The sequence below is a fragment of the Perognathus longimembris genome, chromosome 10, assembly GCF_023159225.1.
Source record: "Perognathus longimembris pacificus isolate PPM17 chromosome 10, ASM2315922v1, whole genome shotgun sequence".
NCBI classification, from domain to species: domain Eukaryota; kingdom Metazoa; phylum Chordata; class Mammalia; order Rodentia; family Heteromyidae; genus Perognathus; species Perognathus longimembris.
Window position 1 is genome coordinate 9,602,691 of NC_063170.1, and position 17,996 is coordinate 9,620,686.

Sequence of the window (17,996 nt, forward strand, 5' to 3'; positions counted from 1 at the left end):
CGTGGGAACCCCGCAGGGATGGCTCGCCCTCCGCCAGCAGGTGCGCCTCTCTTCTGAGCAGAAACCCCACCGTTTCCTTTAGATCCTAGCAACGACCCAGATGAGAAAAGTTAGCATGTCTGACGCTGGCCCAGGACAGGGGTGGGGGTGGGGGGTGCAGTTACACCCCCCCCGGCCCCCCGTTACTGGAAGGCCATTTCTGTTGCATAGCGAGAACCTCGGAATCTCATTTTCTCCCCCAGGTTTCAGAAAGCGGTCACTTCACATGGCTTCAACCCCGTGTCTATGCAATGGAATGGAATCGTTTGCTCAAACATCAGACTCTCCAGCAGCTTCAAGCAGTGTGTGTCCCGGGACGCCTGGCAGGCGCCACTGGTCAGGGCCTGGGCCGGGAGCGGGTGGGAGGATCTCCCGGGCGGGAAGCCGTTTCCATGGCTCCTTCCCGCCACCCCGGGAAAGGAGCGCGCCTTCCCTGGGAGCCCTGAAGCCTGGCTTACCTCCACGAGCTCCGCGGCCGAGCGGGGCTCCGGAGCCGCGCGTGGGGGACAGGAGGCTGGGGTGGGAGGAAGCGGGGGCAGCGCGTCTCGTGGTTGAGTCCACAGGAAAAGTTGTCTAATGATCAGATGGGCAGGGAGAAGGATGACGGCCGTTTGGATGCTGATGAGCACCTCCAACCAGGTCACAGCCAACGGGCCCACTGAAAGACAGCATCCGGTCACCCTGTCCACGCCCCCCACGCCTTCCCTCCCACCACACCACCATCATCTCCATCACCCTACCACTCAACCATTCTGGTTGCCACAAAGCCATCTTTTTTTGCCAGTCCTGGGGCTTGAACTCAGGGCCTGAGCACTGTCCCTGGCGTCTTTTTGCTCAAGGCTAGCACTCTGCCACTTGAGCCACAGCGCCGCTTCTGGCCGTTTTCTGTATATGTGGAATTGGGGAATCGAACCCAGGGCCTCATGTATGTGAGGCAAGCACTCCTGCCACTAGGCCATATCCCCAGCCCCTCTTGTGAATTCTTGATCCTCCTGCCTGGGCCAGGATTACAGACAAGCGCCGCCACGCTGGGCTACAGCTCTATTTCTAGCCTTGAAGCGAAGGTGGACGCGTCCCACGCTACAGCCCACACCCAGGCGGGCACGGCCGTACTGTGCGCGTCCCTCGTGGCGGCCGGGCCTTCCAGCCTCCAGAACATGATGTTGATCACCATGTCGCAGAGGAGCAGCGTCGTGCAGCACGTGAGCCGCTGCAGTCTGGTGAACGGGTTCCAGGGATGCCGGGTTGCCACGGAGAGCCACGGGTGGTCCTGAGTGAACCGCTCCACAAGCGTGGAGGAGAACAGGTGTCTAACAGGAGAAATGACAACCAGGAGGGCCTGGTGGATTATTCCCAAAACACACGAGACCCAGATGAAGCTTGTCCAGGGGCGAGCTGTCGCGACTCTTCACCTCCGTTCAGCGTCTCTGCGGAGGAGCCGTTAGGTAATGCAGTCTTTCTCTTTGCTGGCGCTGGGCCTGAGCTCCGGACTCTGTGCTTGCTAGGTAAGCACTCAACTATCTGAGCCACTTCCAGTCCTATTAGTTAGCTGCTTAGTTCTCTTGGTATTTTAGCATAAAAGGTTTCTGAAAACAAGCATCATTGATAGGGTAGGGAGTTTACATTTAAAAACTCAGCCTTTTAGGGGCTGGGGATATGGCCTAGTGGCAAGAGTGCCTGCCTCGGATACACGAGGCCCTGGGTTCGATTCCCCAGCACCACGTATACAGAAAACGGCCAGAAGCAGCACTGTGGCTCAAGTGGCAGAGTGCTAGCCTTGAGCGGAAGAAGCCAGGGACAGTGCTCAGGCCCTGAGTCCAAGGCCCAGGACTGGCCAAAAACAAAAAACAAAAAACTCAGCCTTTTAAGAATTCTGACGAATCGTTTACTCTTCAAAACAGGCAAATTCATACTTGGATCACTTTTGCTATTCCAAATGTAGAAGACTATAAATAATATATAACAAGGATCAGAAAGACATGAATGGGCTACGTTCCGGAGAGGGGAGGAAAGAATGCATGCACACAACGGGCATCTTAAAAGATGTACAGGACGGCAGAGAAATAGGGGAAAGGCCAGGGGGGAAAGCAACAGATTTTTCATAATTGAAGACACAATAGGAAACCTCCACAATAAATAAAAACTAAAGGAATTACTGTGGTGGCTCACACCCGGAATCCTAGCTACTCCAGAGCTAGAAATGAGGAAGATCATACTTCAAGGCCAACCTGGGCAAAAAGTGAGATTCTCCTGTCAACAATACCAGCAAGCGGAGGATATTGGTGTATGCCTGTAATGACAGCTCTGAGAGATGTGTAAGTTCAAGGATCATGATCTAGACTGGCTTGGGCAAAAATAGAAGACTCAAACTGAAAAAGAACTAAAGCAAAAAGGTTGGAGGTGTGGCTCAAGTCAAGTAGCACCTGATAACACATGCATAGGCTTGAGTGCAAACCACAATACTGAAAGAAAAAGTAGATTCTTAAAAAATAAATTCTCGGGGCTGGGAATATGGCCTAGTGGTAGAGTGTTTGCCCTGTATACATGAAGCCCTGGGTTCGATTCCTCAGCACCACGTACATAGAAAAAGCCAGAAGTGGTGCTGTGGCTTAAGTGGTAGAGTGCTAGCCTTGAGCAGAAAGAAGCCAGGGACAGTGCTCAGACCCTGAGTTCAAGCCCCAGGATTGGCAAAAAAAAAAAAAAAATTCTCAGCCGGGTGCCAGTGGCTACTCAGGAGGCTGAGATCTGAGGACCATGGTTCAAAGCCAGCCTGGGCAAGAAAGTCTATGAGACCCTTATCTCCTATTAACCACCAGAAAACCAGAAGTAGCCTTGAGCTGAAGAGCTCAGGAACAGTGCCCAGGCTCAGAGTTCAAGCCTCAGGACTGACTAAATAAATAAATTTTCAACAATACCTAAAAGAAAAGAGCTCTGCCCTTGAGGCTGGCATGAAAACCCGGTCACACTGGAAGTCGCCTAGGTCCGTGGCCAGCCAGCAATTGCACAGGAAATGCCACTTCTTCTTACTAGCCATGTCACTGACAATCACTTGGCTGATGTACCTATGGTGAAGATGATCATATTAGGAAAGTAACACGAACCGCTTGCGATGTAGCAAGAAGTAATCTTAGGCGTGGGATGTAGTGGCATACACCTATAGACTCCTACTCGGAAGGCAGAGCTTGTGTTCTAGGCAAAACAAATAAAAACAAACAAAAACCCCTAAAGTTAATGAGACCTGTTTAAACAACACCAAAACTAAGGCAGGTATGGTAGGGCATACCTGTAGTCCCAGCTATGTGGAAGGCAGAGGTAGGAGGATCATAGATCATAGTCCAAGGCTAGCCTGAACAAGGGCAGGAGTTCAAACCTCAGTACTGCTCAAAATTTTACTACTACTACTACTACTAGACTTCCAGTAAGTGTCCAGGTAAGAAGCCTGATCACTGCTGACAAGGAAGGGAAGGAGGGCTACTTCTGCATTTCCTTCTCTGTACTCCACACCCAGCTTGACTGCCCAAGAGGCGCTGTGCCTGGGTGTGTGTTATTAGACTTCCCCTGTCCTGTACGTGAGCAGACTGGGGCAGCACTTACCAAGAAGGCCTCCCCCCAGAGTGATGGAGCCACAGCCGGAGGGCGTGCAGGTCCCCCAGGGGGTCCCGGGTGCCCAGCAGGAAGACATCTAGCGCCCCTCGGCCAAAGGCTTTCTTCTGGGGGTCCCAAAGGTGACGGGGCTCGCTCTGCCTCTTCGATCCGTACAGGGTGACCACCACCTCAACGATGAGACAGGAGATGTCCCCCACTTCTGCCCTGGTGGCCCTGCGGCTCCCCCCCGCTGGGCGGGCAGAGGCTGTCTGCAGGGAGACGTTACCTGAGCGGAGCAGGCCGCCCTCCGGCGGTGCCCCGTGTGGATCTCCACCAGGTAGTGGAAGCGGGAGCCAGGGTCATTGTCCGCCAGGACGGTGACCTTCACCTGCAGGCAAAGCACACCCGATGGCCTGGGCGGGCCTGGCCGGGACAGCCCTGCGAGGACGCCCTCCCGCGGACGGGGGGGGGGGGGGGGCAAGGGGTCAGGGGAAGAGTCTCATCTTGAATTCACTAAAGCCGGCAACCCTTCTCCAAGACAGCAAAGTCATGGGCACGCTTCCTGTACGTTCTAGAATTTCGGAGCAGACACCTAAGGCTCTGGAGCTGTCACTCAGACCTTGACTAACACACGCAAGGCCCTGGGGTGCATTTCCAGCATTGGAAAACAAAAAAAAAGAAGTTAAATCCTTGTGTTTTCAGATAGATATATGGCTCAGCTGGTGGAGCACTGATCAATGAAAGTGTCACATATCGAGTTTGGTCTATGTGGGGCCAAAAAAAATAAATAAAGGAAAGAAAAATATGAAAGAATTGAAAGAAAAATCCCACTTGAATTTCATGTTTTTGCATATGCTGATTTAATATATGATAAAATTTTCATTTCAAGTCTAGAAAAATATAAATTATTTAATAAGTAAGATTGTGGGAAGCCATCTGAAAGGAAATAAAGTACAATTCAAATCTCACACTTGACATCAAAGTAAGTTCTACGTAAACTACAAAAGATTTCAACAAAGGAAAACATATAAAACTTACAGCAAAAGGCTGAAGATCTTTCTCTAATAAAATATCTGAGGGGCTGGGAATATGGCCTAGTGGGAGAGTGCTTGCCTACTATGCATGAAGCCCTGGGTTTGATTCCCCAGCACCACATAAACAGAAAATGCCAGACGTGGCACTGTGGCTCAAGTGGTAGAGTACTAGCCTTGAGCAAAAAGAAGCCAGGGACAGTGCTCACTCAGGCCCTGAGTTCAAGCCCCAGGACTGGCAAAAAAAAAAAGTATCTGGGTGGCAAAGGCCTTTTTAGGGGTTTCTACCAGAAAGAAGCCATAAAATAAAAAAATCAGGTGCTGAGTTTGAGCCAGTCTTAGACTAGAAACAAAAGTCACTTTAGAGAGAGAGAAGAGGTAACATTATCCAAAAAGAAATGTACTTTTCATCTGACTTATGTAAACCCTCTGTACATTACCTTTATAACAAAAAAATTAAGCCTCTTTAAATAAAATCAAAACAAAATGATAAAAGTATGAATAGGCACTTGAAATCACAAAGTATGATTAAACTTTTCAATAAATAGAAAAAAGAATGACATCACAATATAAAACATGGCTATGGACTACAGATCCACTCCATATATGGGAAAGAAACTCCAGATGTGTAGGGTGTGTGTGTGTGTGTGTGTGTGTGTGTGTGTGTGTGTGTGTGTGTTCGTGTGTTCGTACATGGCGTGAGCTCAGAGCCTCATGCCCTTGGGGTTTTTTTTATGGACATAGCTGGTGCTCTACCACTTGAGCCATGCCACTAACCCGGCATTTTGCTGGTTAATTGGAGAAGGGGTCTCTTTCTGCCTGGACTGGCTTTGAATCTCAATCCTCACACCTCAGCCTCCTGTGTAACAAGGACTGTAGGCATGAGTCAGCGGTGCCTGACTCCAAGGGGCTCAGAAACAAAAACAAAAAGGCCAACTTCACTCATACTAAGAAAACCTATAGGTTATAAGATGTGTGTGTGTGTGTGTGTGTGTGTGTGTGTGTGTGTGTGTGTACGTGTGCTGTTCCTGGTGCTTGAACTCAGCGCCAGCCTGTCCCTGGGCTTTCTTGCTCAAGGCTAGCGCTCTACCATGTGAACCACAGCTCCACTTCTGGCTTTATGGTAGTTAGTTGGAGATAAGAGTCTCACGGACTTTCCTGCCTGGACACAATCCTCAGATCTTAGCCTCCTGAGTGGCTAGGGTTACAGGTGCGCTCCATCAGTGCCCGGCCTATAAGATCTGATTTTAAAAGCCACATATGTTAGGAAAAATAACCAAAATTCTCTGCTAACACCTGTTATCTTGCCAGCTGCATCGGGGTTACGTTGCCAGCACTGTGCTGATGGCTGCCTGTGTGAGGGCGAGCCTTTGCCTGTCTTGGCACACGCAGGCCTCGTGTGAGGGCGAGCCTTTGCCTGTCTTGGCACACGCAGGCCTCGTGTGAGGGCGAGCCTTTGCCTGTCTTGGCACACGCAGGCCTCGTGTGAGGGCGAGCCTTTGCCTGTCTTGGCACACGCAGGCCTCGTGTGAGGGCGAGCCTTTGCCTGTCTTGGCACACGCAGGCCTCGTGTGAGGGCGAGCCTTTGCCTGTCTTGGCACACGCAGGCCTCGTGTGAGGGCGAGCCTTTGCCTGTCTTGGCACACGCAGGCCTCGTGTGAGGGCGAGCCTTTGCCTGTCTTGGCACACGCAGGCCTGTGTGAGGGCGAGCCTTTGCCTGTCTTGGCACACGCAGGCCTCGTGTGAGGGCGAGCCTTTGCCTGTCTTGGCACACGCAGGCCTCGTGGCAGGGCTTCCAGAGTCCAGGGTGCTCACCTTCTGCAGATCCTGCTGATCTTTCCTCCAAGCCCACACCCCCAAGAGCAGGTAGAGCCCCAAAAGGCTGGCCAGCAGCAACACCCCAACAGGGTTGTTGGACACGTGGCGGAACAGCGCGGCTGTGTCTTCCACCCTCACTGTCCTGGGCACAACGAAGAAGTCGCTGCCGAAGAAGGTCAGGTGGTCGCAGAGACACTGGGTCTTCACAACCGAGCTCTGCAGCCCCACCTGGAAGCACATGGAGCAGGGATGCGGGCGGGCGGAGGGAGGGAGGGAGGGGGAGGGGCGAGCACAAACTGCAATCTATAGACATAGGTACATTCATAAGCGACCAAACTGTCGTTTTTAGTTTTTTGTCAGCTGTGAGGCTTGAACCCAGGGCCTGAGTGCCGTTTCTTCATTTTTCCACTCAAGGCTAGCACTCTGCTCCACTTCCAGTTTTCTGGTGGTGAACTGGAGGTAAGAGTCTCGACTTTCCTGTCTCGGCTGGCTTTGACCCACAACCACAATTCTCAGATCTCAGCCACCTGAGTAGCTAAAAGCAGGTGTGAGCCACCGTGCCTGGCTTTGAACTGTCCTATCAACCCAGGTGTCTACTGAGAAAGAAACGAAGGAACAGGAACAAGTCTGCTCCTGCTCCGGAAACACATTCTCCCTCCTGGCCCCATAATCCACCTCCTTTCTCCCAGGCGGAGTCCCCTTCCTTCCATCCCTGCTCTTCCTGGGCCGTCTCCAAGGAGTGACTAGGCGGCCACCTGCCCCGGCAGCTGATGGAGAAGGGGTGTGTCCTCCTTACTTGACATCCGTTGCTCTTCCAAGTCCTGTTGTTCTTGTCCCAGAAATAACACTGGGTGAGCGCAGTTACCACCGAGACCAGGATGGGCGTCTGCCAGGCAGGCTCTGTATTCTCATTCAATATGACGGTTATGTAGTAGGTGCCGGTCCTGTACTGCAGGCTCTCGGGAGTCAGCACCCACGTGTAGTCCTCATCTGAGGGACAAGCAGGGTGTGTTACAAGTGAGACAAAAATATCCTTAGAGCCTTTCTTCCCGAGACAGTGCCTCACGCCTGTAATCCTAGCAGTCAGGAGGCTGAGATCTGAAGATCAGATCCAAGCAGGCAAGTTCACGGAATTTGTATCTCCAGTGAACCAGCAAAACGCTGGAAGCGGAGCTGTGGCTCCCTTGGTAGAGTGCTCGCTCACCTGGAGCAAAAAAGGCCCAGGGACAGCGCCCAGGCGCCGAATCGAAGCCCTGGGTGTGCATGCTTCATACCTTCTGATTCGGATTCTCCCCCAACATTTTATAAACGCAAATGGGTAGTTCTTTAAAGACTTTCAACACTACATTTAAAACTGATGTTCGCTGACCATTTTGAGGGTGTGTGTGTGTGTGTGTGTGTGTGTGTGTGTGTGTGTGTGTGTACTCAAGGCCTGGGGCTTGCTAGGCAAGCACTCTACAACCCGAGCCATCCTACAGTCCTTCATGTTTTGGTTATTTTTCAGGTTTCCTGGGGTCAGCCAGGCCCCACGTAGATGGTGATGCTATCTCTGTCTCCTGCATAGCTAGGATTAAAGGCATATGCCTCCAAGCTGGGGCCTCAGAGCAACATTTTTGGATGCATACTTGTTCTCGAGCTTGAATTCAGGTTCTCCTGCTGTTGCTTGGCCTTTTCCACTCCAGGCTAGTGTTCTACCACTTCAACCATACCTCTGCTTCTGGCTTTTTGGTGGTTAATTGGAGATAACAGTCTTACAGACCTTTCTGCCCTGGCTGGCTTTGAACCAACATCTTCAGATCTCAGCTTCTTTGTTTATTTGTTTTGTTTTTGTTGCCAGTCCTGGGGCTTGGACTCAGGGCCTGAGCACTGTCCCTGGCTTTTTTTTTGCTCAAAGCTAGCACTCTACCTCTTGAGCCACAGTGCCACTTCTGGCTTTTTTTTTTCTATATATGTGGTGCTGAGGAATTGAACCCAGGGCTTCATGTATATGAGGCAAGCACTTTACCACTAGGCCATATTCCCAGCCCTGAGATCTCAGCTTCTCGTGTAACTAGGATTGCAGGTGCCTAGCTCTGCACATAACATTCCCCAAAACTTGCTCTATCTCATCTATAACCTTCTATTCATCGTTTTCAAAAATGCCTGGGCTGATACCACTCCTAGGCATCTATCCTGAACAACAGGTCCCAAGATATCAAAAAGACATCTGCACTTCCATGTTTATTGCTGCACAATTCACAATAGCCAAAAAATGGAAACAACCCAGATGCCCCTCCACAGATGAATGGATCCAAAAAATATGGTACCTATACACAATGGAATACTACATAGCGATTAGGAATGGTGAAATACTGGTATTCACAGGGAAATGGTCAGAACTTGAACAAATAATGTTGAGCAAGACAAGCCTAGAACACAGAAAACAAAGGGGCATGATCTCCTTGATATATGACTGTTAAGATGGGGTGACGGAGAGACAGTAGAGACCAGGTCTGCGAAACCAAAAGTATTTCCCACAGGTTTGGGTCAGCGACCCTACATTATGTAACTAAAACCAAACAATTACTCAACATATAAAGGTCAAAAATAGACCTTTCAGTGGATTACAATAGCCCAAAAGCTATGTATGTATGTACGTTCATATAAGACAAGGATAAGCAAACCCTATTGCCGACATTACATTTAAAGCCCTAGGCCAATTTCCTTTGGCATAGGCCATGTGGCTACTGTATATGTTTTTGGTACACTGTGTATTGTATATATGTCTACCTGACCTAGGGAAGGGAAAGAAAAACAGGGTAAGATATCACAAGAAATGTACACACTGCCCTACTATGTAACTGTACCCTTTTTGCACAACACCTTGTCAAAAAATTTGTGCTTACTTAATAAATAAATTACAAAAAAATTAGTTAATAAATAAATTTTAAAAAATGCCTGGGTTGGCTGTTCATATGAACTTACACATGTGGTAAGAATTACATTAGCTGTCAGTCCACACACAAGAGCGAATGCTCGTGAGGCCGGCGAAGGCTGCTCAAAAGCAGTGCCTTGAATCCAGGTCATTTTCCTGTCGTGATTTTGGACCATAGTTGGACAAGCTGTTACCGTTAGAGAGAACTGTAACAAGTACATGCTTTCTATTCATTAACATTGCCTGCAAATCTACAATGATCTCCAAATAAAAGGAAGGAAAGCAAAGAAAAGGGGTTTTCAAAGTAAGTCTTGGGACTGAGCAGCGTACCTTTGTGGCGCGCGGAGCTCTGGGGCAGGGTGGTGCTCAGGAGGAAGTGGGTGTGGTCGGGAGGCTGCTCGAAGCCCAGGTAGAGGGTGAGGAAGAGGGGACTTGCAGGCTCGATGGCCACCAGCAGCGATCTCTCCACAGAGGTGATGTTCACGGTGACTGTGAAGCGGCCCGTGCTGGTGTTGAGGCTGCTGGCATGGGGGCCTATGTGGGCATTCCTCCAGAGAACAATCTAGAAAAGCAGCCATTGATCCTGCAGGTGGGGATCTCAGGACCTCTGCTCTCCCCGCCTCCACCTTCCTCTCTGAGTATTGGTAGGGCACTCCCTGTTGGGGGTTAAGGGAGAGTCCAAAAGCGCATCTTCCTAAAACGCCTCTTCCCAAGGGGGAGGTATTTCTCTTTGTAAAAGTTTCTGCCAGTCACTGGTGGCCCCTGCCACCTGTAATCCCAGCTGCGCAGGAGGCTGAGATCTGAGGATTGTGGATGGAAGCCAGTCCAAGCAGGGAAGGATGTAAGACTCATATCTCCAATTAACCACCAAAAGTAGAGCTGTGGCTTAAGTGGTAGAGCACTACCCTGGAGCACAAGAGCTCAGGGATGGCTGAAACTCAGGCCCTGAGTTTAAGCCCTGGGGGTTCTCTCTCTCTCTCTCTCTCTCTCTCTCTCTCTCTCTCTCTCTCTCTCTCTCTCTCTCTCTCTCTCTCTCTCTCTCACACACACACACACACACTCACACACACACACACACTCACACACATTTCTGCAATACTATACAAAATGCTGGAATTTCCATAGGTTGGAAAGGTCTTCCAGTTGTGTTTTTCCGTTCTGTTCTCCGGCTGTTCCATTCCCTCCGATTTCCTACCTCCACGTCTTCCATCAAGTCATGGATTTGGAGTGGTTCCTGGCCAGAACTTAGCAACACACTTCCGATGCTTCCTGTGATGTTCCTGCCATCAAAAGTCTGGAAGGGATTGAAAACCAATCCTGTGACCTGCACACAGAGGCAAGTCCTGTTTCGTCAGTTGCCAAAATATTGATAAATACCTACTGAAATAATATGACAAGGATACAAATATAAACCAATGACAGGCAGTGCCCTTACTAATGTCTGAAATGAAATCATGCTCTGCCCTTGGAACGTTCATGAGAAACAATGAAAGATGAGTCTTCTACATGGGATCCTCAGAAGCAATTTGTAGAAACATCTAGGGGGCTGGGCTTTGGTGGCTTATGATGCCTGTAATCCTAACTACTCAAGAGGCTGAGATCTGAAGTTGACCTGGAGAGTGAGGTTCAGAGTCAGCCTGGGCAATAAAGTCCATGGGTTGTTTTTTTTTTAGTAGGTTATAGAGGTTTAACTCAGGGCTGGGCTCTGTCCCCGAGCTTTTCTGCTTAAGGCTAGCACTCTACCAATTTGAGCCACAGCTCCACTTATGTTTTTCTGGTGGTTAATTAGAGAGAGAAGAGTCTCATGGGCTTTCCTGCCTGGGCTGACTTTGAACTTCAGCTCTCAGATCTCAGCTGCCTGACTAGCTAGGATTACAGGTATAAGCCACCAGTTCCCCGCCCATGAGACTCTTAACTCCACTAAACTCTCCCCCCCTCCCCCCCCGCCGCCTTGAGCAAAGAAAGCTCAGGGACAGCAAACCACACACCCCCCAGTTCAAAACCCCCAGGGCCAGCACAAAATAAATAATAAACGATCTATAAGTTTCTATTATATTATTAAGTATTCTCTTCAGGATAAAACAACAGCACTATTTGTGGCAGGTGATTGCTAGGAAGAAATGCAATGTACTAATACAACGAGGTTGGTATACTGAATCAATCAGTATTCAGATATTCACAACTTCCCATAAAAGAATTGAGATCGCTTCATATCACAACATAGAAACTTAGCTAAATCCAGATGTCGGTTTAGTGTTTCAACACTAGAGCCTCATTTTAAAACTTTTTATTTATGTTTGAGGTTCAGAGGTTGAATCCAGGGCTTCATGCTTATTAGACAAGAGCTCTACCGCTTGAGCTATGTCCCTTGTCTTCTAATTCAAAGTCTGTTTTTAAGACAGGGTCTTGATACCTGTGCTTAGGTCAGCTTCCCTCTCATGCTCCCCCTGTTTCTGCCACCTGAGAGGCTGAGATTACAGGTGAGTAGGACCACCCCCAACTCATACTGGATCTTCTTTTGGCTTTTGAGCCAGACTCTTGCTACGTAGTGCAAACTGGTCTCAAATCCCCGATCCTCTGGCCTCCTGAGTGCCGAGATTGCAGGTATGAACCACCGTGCCTGGTGCTTATCCTGGATGATTTTAAGAGGGCTCTGTCCTTGCCAGTGTGAAGCAGATATTAGAAGCACACACTCTTTACTCGGGCAGTCTGGTTGGGCCAGCTCACTTTTCCCCCACGTGCCCCACAGAGCCATCGGACCCCATCTTCACTCACGTGGACCTTCACTTCTGGGTGCTTATTTATGACCTCCTCCAAGGCTGAAGCTGATGGCAAGCCTAACCTCACGGGTGCGGGGCCGCCCAGGGTGTAAGAGCTCAGAGGCAAAGTTGATGCATTTTGACTAATGAAAAAAAAAAAGGAGAAGAAAAAGAAAAGTACAGATCAATTTTTGTGTGTCAGAAAGGTCAAGAAATGGGTTTGCAGGCATGGCTCAGTTGCATGAACCAAAGCATAAGGTACCGAGTTTGAGACCCAATTTCACCATAAAACAGAAAACAAGAAAAAAGCAAATGACGTTTCCCTAGTCCTCCTGCTTCTGCTCACCTGCTCAGGAGCACGGACGCAAGGGAGGAGGTGAGCGTCACGGAGGACGTGGAGCCCGGGCTCTGCCACAGGAACTTGTCCTGGATTGTCCCCAGGGCCAGCAAGGCCGTCTCCAGCATGTCTTCCACCTGCACGCATGGGGGAGGCGGGAGGCCTGGGGCTGGGCTAGGGGAGGGCTGGGGGAGAGGGTGGAGCGGGAACAGGGACCTTCAAAGGATGTAAGCAAGGCTGATCGCTGCAGTGGGCCTCAGCCCTCACATTAAGCTTTCTGCCTCCGCTGCATCTGCAAAGAGCTGCTGCCAAGGAAAGCCAGGCTCTAAGTTGCCTTGGATCCGCTCATGAATAGGCTGGGTGCCTGTGGCTCCCGCCTGTAATCCTAGCTACTCAAGAGACTGAGATTTGAGGATTGAGGTTCATAGCCAGCCTGGAAAAGAAAGTCCATGACACCCTTACCGCCAATAAACTACTCAGAAAAAGCCGGAAGTGGTCCTGGGGCTCAAGTGGTAGAGTGTTAGCCTTGAACACAAAGAGGCTCAAGGACAGAGCCCAAGCCCAGCAATAAACAAACAAACAAAGAAAGAAGTATTCTTGCTAGGCACTTGTAGCTCATGCCTATAATCCTAATTACTCAGGAGGCTGAGATCTGAGGATCACAATTCAAAGCCAGCCTGGGCAGCAAAGTCCATGAGACTCTCTTCTCCAATTAATCACCAGAAAACTGGAAGTGGATCTGTGGCTCCAAGTGGTCAAGCACTAGCCTTGAGCTGAAGCGCTCAGGGACAGCACCCAGGCCCTGAGTTCAAGCCATACAATTGACAATAAAAAACAAGTCAAGTGTTCTTATTACAAAATCCACATGTGGGTTGTCTCCCTCATTCAGTAACATTAGTATGTGTCACTGGGCTACGTCACCATCGCAACAATCTAAAATACCCCTGGTACCATTAATAGTCATCTCTATCCTTCCAGATCTATTTCTAGGGAATCACTATTCTGCAGAAATCTGTGTCTGGGTTCTGAATAGGCACAATCTCCAGATTGGGATTTCTATTTGCCTTTGTCCTGCCTTGTCCTCGCCCAGTCAACCTCTGCCCACCTGCTGGTGACTGGAAGCTCAGAGCAAAGTCTTGCATTGCATACAAAGGAATCACAATTTCTTTGGTGATCTGGCTGGCTTCATTTGCCATACTGCCTTTCAAGGTTCACCTATGTTCTAGCTCGTACCATCAATTCATCTTTTCTGTGGCGGAATAATCTTCTATTGTATGAATATGGCACATTTTATTTATCCATTGACCAAATCATGGGCAGCTGAGCTGCTCTACTTTTGGCTGTTTTGCTATTTGCATCGTGCTACTCTGAGCCTGAGTGCATACAGATGTTTACAGACATGTGCTTTCAATTCTCTTGTGTTTGTGCCAAGGAGCAGAGTTGGTAGACAACATGGTGATTAGAGTTTCAACCTTTTGAAGAACTGCCAAATTGTTTTTCCAAAGTGGCCACAACATTTTACAATCCTCTAATGAATAGGGTAGCGATTTCTCTGTACTTCATCAATACTTGTCCATCTTGGGTTTTGTTTTGTTTTGTTTTGGTTTTTTTGGCCAGTCCTGGGCCTTGGACTCAGGGCCTGAGCACTGTCCCTGGCTTCTTTTTGCTCAAGGCTAGCACTCTACCACTTGAGCCACAGCGCCCCTTCTGGCCATTTTTTATATATGTGGTGCTGGGGAATCGAACCCAGGGCTTCATGTATTTGAGGCAAGCACTATTGCCCCTAGGCCATATTCCCAGGCCCACTTGTCCATCTTTTGGGTATGAAATAGTATCTTTCTCCCTTCCTTCCTTCCTCCCTCCCTCCCTCCCTCCCTCTTTCTTTCCTTCTGTTTTTTTTTTTTTTTTTTTGAGACAAGGTCTTATAATGTAGACCAAGCTAGCCTCAAACTCACAATCTTCCCAAGGGCTGGGATTACAGGTGTGCATCATCATATCTATATCTATCTATCTATCTATCTCTATATTTTTTTCTTTTGTTGGTCGTGAGGCTTGAACTCTGGGCCTAGGCATTGTCCCTGAGCTCTTCAGCTCAAGGCTAGTGCTCTACCACTTGAGCCACAGTGCCACTTCCCCTAACAATAAATGTTGATGTTGAACATCTCTGTGTGTGTGTGTGTGTGTGTGTGTGTGTGTGTGTGTAAGGGAGGGTCTCACTATGTACTTAGGCTAGCATAGGACTTCCTATATAGCCCAAGGATAGCTTGGAACTTGATGTAAGAATCTTCCTACCCTACTCTCCTCAGTGCTGGGATTACAGGCGTGGACCACCATGCCAAGACATGATGAACATCTTTTATGTGGATAGCAAATAGAATTTATTATGTGTCAACGCTTTACCGTTGTTCTCACGGGTTGCTGAGCACTCAGCAGTCTGTGCCCATGAGCAGGGGGGAGAGGGAGATGCGGAGACAACTTGGCAGAGTCTTTCCACTGTGATGTGAACTCCAGCCATCTTCCCTGGAGAGGGTGGGGCAGGGGCCCAAATCTATCCCGGTTAATGTTTGAGCACTTACCTGTTCAGTGTCCTGCTTGGGTGTCTGCTGCTTTTCTCCCACGCCATTCATCACGCTGAGGGGTGGAAAGTGGCAGAGAGTGGCGGGAGTCTGGGAGCCGGGAGTGCCGCCGCTCTGAGAGGGGACCTGCAGCGTCTGCTCACTCAGATCAACCAGCAGGTTGACGACAGGGGCCTGGACGGCAGAGAGGAGATGGACATGCCCAGACTGCGGCTGACACGCTTAACTTTGTCTGTGCCCTTCTTAGAAGCAGTCTGGTATTGCTCACACAGTTCAAATACATTTTTATAAAAGACAATATTATCATTTGGCAGCAAGGAAAACATAGCCTTCCCTATGACCTGTGTGTGGGAATACGGAATCACCCGGGGAGTGTTCCTAGCATGCTGATGTGTCTGGGTGTTAAGTAGTCCACTGGACCACTTGGAGGCAAGAGGAAGGTAGAGGAAGGAAGGCACGGGGAGAGGAGCAGGGAGCGCACGTGCTGAGATCATGGGCAGCAGTTGTAGGAGCCCACCACTAACGGCTGTACTCACTCTTCAGATTTAAAGGTAGAGACAGGCTTGCGAACGCTTACATTCCGTCTCCAGCAAAAGGCTCAAGGATGCTAAATTCTGCACGAGGTGCACCCTCCTCCTCCTGATCCCCCCCTCCTGCCGTGGCCCCGCCCCTCAGCCTCGCCCACCTGGGCTGGCGAGGAGAAGCTTGGAGCGAAGTCTCGCAGATTCTGGAGCAGCTGGCAGGCTTCCTTCAGCTCGCCCAGAGCTCCGCTCCAGTTCCCCGCTGGCTCGCCGCCAACCTGCTGGAAAGAAAGGATCTTGTGAAGGATGAAAATGGCTTCTCGTTCACCAGTTGTCTCCAAAGAAGTTCGGAACCTTTTTGGTTAGATTTAATTCCTAGACGCTTGCTATAGGCACACGTGTGTAGGCATGCACACACACACACACACACACACACACACACTTTCAGACATGAACTCATTTGTGTACCCTGATTGGCCTCAAACTCACCATCTTTCTGCTTCAGCCTCCTGAGTGCTAGAATTACAGGTGGGTGCCACTATAGTCCTACCTGGGTGCTATCTCTTTTGGCACCTGATTTTTCTAACTCATTGCTGCTGGTAGTAAAAACGTACTTCCCGGGGCTGGGGATATAGCCTAGTGGCAAGAGTGCCTGCCTCGGATACACGAGGCCCTAGGTTCAATTCCCCAGCACCACATATACAGAAAACGGCCAGAAGCGGCGCTGTGGCTCAAGTGGCAGAGTGCTAGCCTTGAGCGGGAAGAAGCCAGGGACAGTGCTCAGGCCCTGAGCCCAAGGCCCAGGACTGGCCAAAAAAAAAAAAGAAAAAAAAGAAAAACGTACTTCCCCTTCGTGCATGGCCCTGGCCTTGAGCGACATGACATCCTCTTAGTATTTCTACTAGCTCCTAGACACCTTTGGATATTCAAGCCCACTTGCTGTATACATCACTAAATAGAAACTGAAATGAAGTACTTTCTTCAGTGGCTTTGCTCTCCCCCCCACCCCAGAGGGCGAGACCTGGCTGCCGGCACAGGAAGGCAGAAACCCGTGTCCTTCAAGGACCGCATATCAAGCACTAAGAACACGCCGCACGGCAGGGTGCGTCCTGTTCTGGCTTCTCTTGGGACTGCGGGCAGAGAAGCACTCCCTGGTGTGGGAAGGTAACAGGGTGGACCGGCCTCGACTTCTGTTTTGGTCGTTGCTTTTTGCTATTTAAGAGAAAAGTCTCCCAGGTTTGTCTGCCCGGGCTGGCTTTGAACCAAGAGTCTCGGATGTCCGCCTCCTTAGTGACTGGGATTACACGTGTGAGCCGCAGCCCCTGGCTAGAAGCTACACAGTTGGGCCCCGGTGTTCTGGATGTACCTGACGGGATGTGTGGGGAGCTGACCCCTGTGGGGGAGCAGGGCTGACACCCGGCTGCACATCCCCGCCTGGGCTGGCGGCCATGTCTGCCTGAGGTCTCGTGCTAAGTGTGGCGGGCGTGGGGCTGCTGAGCTCCATCTTCGTGGACCACGGAGGGCTGCTGGGTGCGGACATGGCCGACGGCGCCTGCGAAGCGGCTCTGGGAACCACAGCAGGAGATGGGTTGTGGGGATGGCATACGGTCCTGGGCTAAAAGAGAAGCATGTGGGGAAGACAAAGCGGATGCGGATGCAAATCACGAGTCACTCCCGCTCTGCTCCGAAACTCCCAGGTCCTAGAAGTTTTGCTTTGTCTCCCTCTGTAGCCCAAGCTGGCCTCAAACTCAAGATCCTTCTGACTGCTGAACTGCAGTGTGACACTGCTCTCGGCTCTTGTGAGGAGTTGACAGTCACTTCTGTCTAAAATACCCTGTGATCGGGTATCATGTGATCCTCAGATCTCAGCCTCCTGAGTTGCTAGGATTACAGGCGTGAGCCACTGGTACCTGGCCTGATTTTTTATAATTTTATTGTGTTGTGACCTCTTTCAAAAATATATACAAGTCCTCTTTGGAATGTCTTGGACCAAAGATAACCAGCAAACAAATAGAAATCGTGTTAACATGGAAGCTGAAATACAGGTTTTATAAGTCTCTGCAATAAAATATGAAGCCCAATTATTTCCTAACTTAAGTACTTTCCTTAGAAAACAACCTTCAAGCTGGGTACCTGGGCTCATGCCTGTAATCCTAGCTACTCAGGAAGCTGAGGTTTGGAGGATCTCAGTTCTACACCAGACCCCAAAGAAAAATTATTGAGACTTCATCTTCAATTAACCAGCAGAAAGCAGGGCTGGAAGTATGGCTCAAGAGGTGGTTGAATACCAACCATGAGCAAAAATGCCGAGCTAACGCATGAGGCCCCAAGTTCAAGTCCTGGTACCAGCACAGGGAAAGAAAAAAAAGAAGAAAAAGAAAACTCTTGATCCAGATCATTCTATGAGACAGAGTTG

At 49.7% G+C, this 17,996-nt stretch overlaps 1 protein-coding gene across 1 annotated transcript; it reads right to left on the bottom strand.

Moving 5' to 3' along the window:
* Positions 1 to 1,072: 1,072 nt before the first annotated feature.
* Positions 1,073 to 17,120, bottom strand: LOC125357877 (polycystic kidney disease protein 1-like 3). Its single transcript, XM_048354737.1, has 10 exons — positions 16,947 to 17,120; positions 15,745 to 15,858; positions 15,060 to 15,233; positions 12,493 to 12,668; positions 9,718 to 9,908; positions 7,270 to 7,463; positions 6,471 to 6,701; positions 3,634 to 3,965; positions 2,955 to 3,101; positions 1,073 to 1,349 (listed from the first exon to the last, which is right to left on the bottom strand). The coding sequence occupies exons 1-10, from the start codon at positions 17,118 to 17,120 to the stop codon at positions 1,073 to 1,075; spliced, it is 2,010 nt and encodes a 669-aa protein (XP_048210694.1).
* Positions 17,121 to 17,996: the final 876 nt, after the last annotated feature.

Bases quoted from the DNA above. Each gene is read 5' to 3' on its own strand.
- LOC125357877 (XM_048354737.1), bottom strand. From the start codon at position 17,120: ATGTCCGCACCCAGCAGCCCTCCGTGGTCCACGAAGATGGAGCTCAGC. The intron at 15,234-15,744 runs GTGGGCGAGGCT...TCTGCCGTCCAG, and splicing joins GCTTCTCCTCGCCAGCCCAG to GCCCCTGTCGTCAACCTGCT. The intron at 7,464-9,717 runs GTACGCTGCTCA...CTTGTCCCTCAG, and splicing joins GAGCTCCGCGCGCCACAAAG to ATGAGGACTACACGTGGGTG.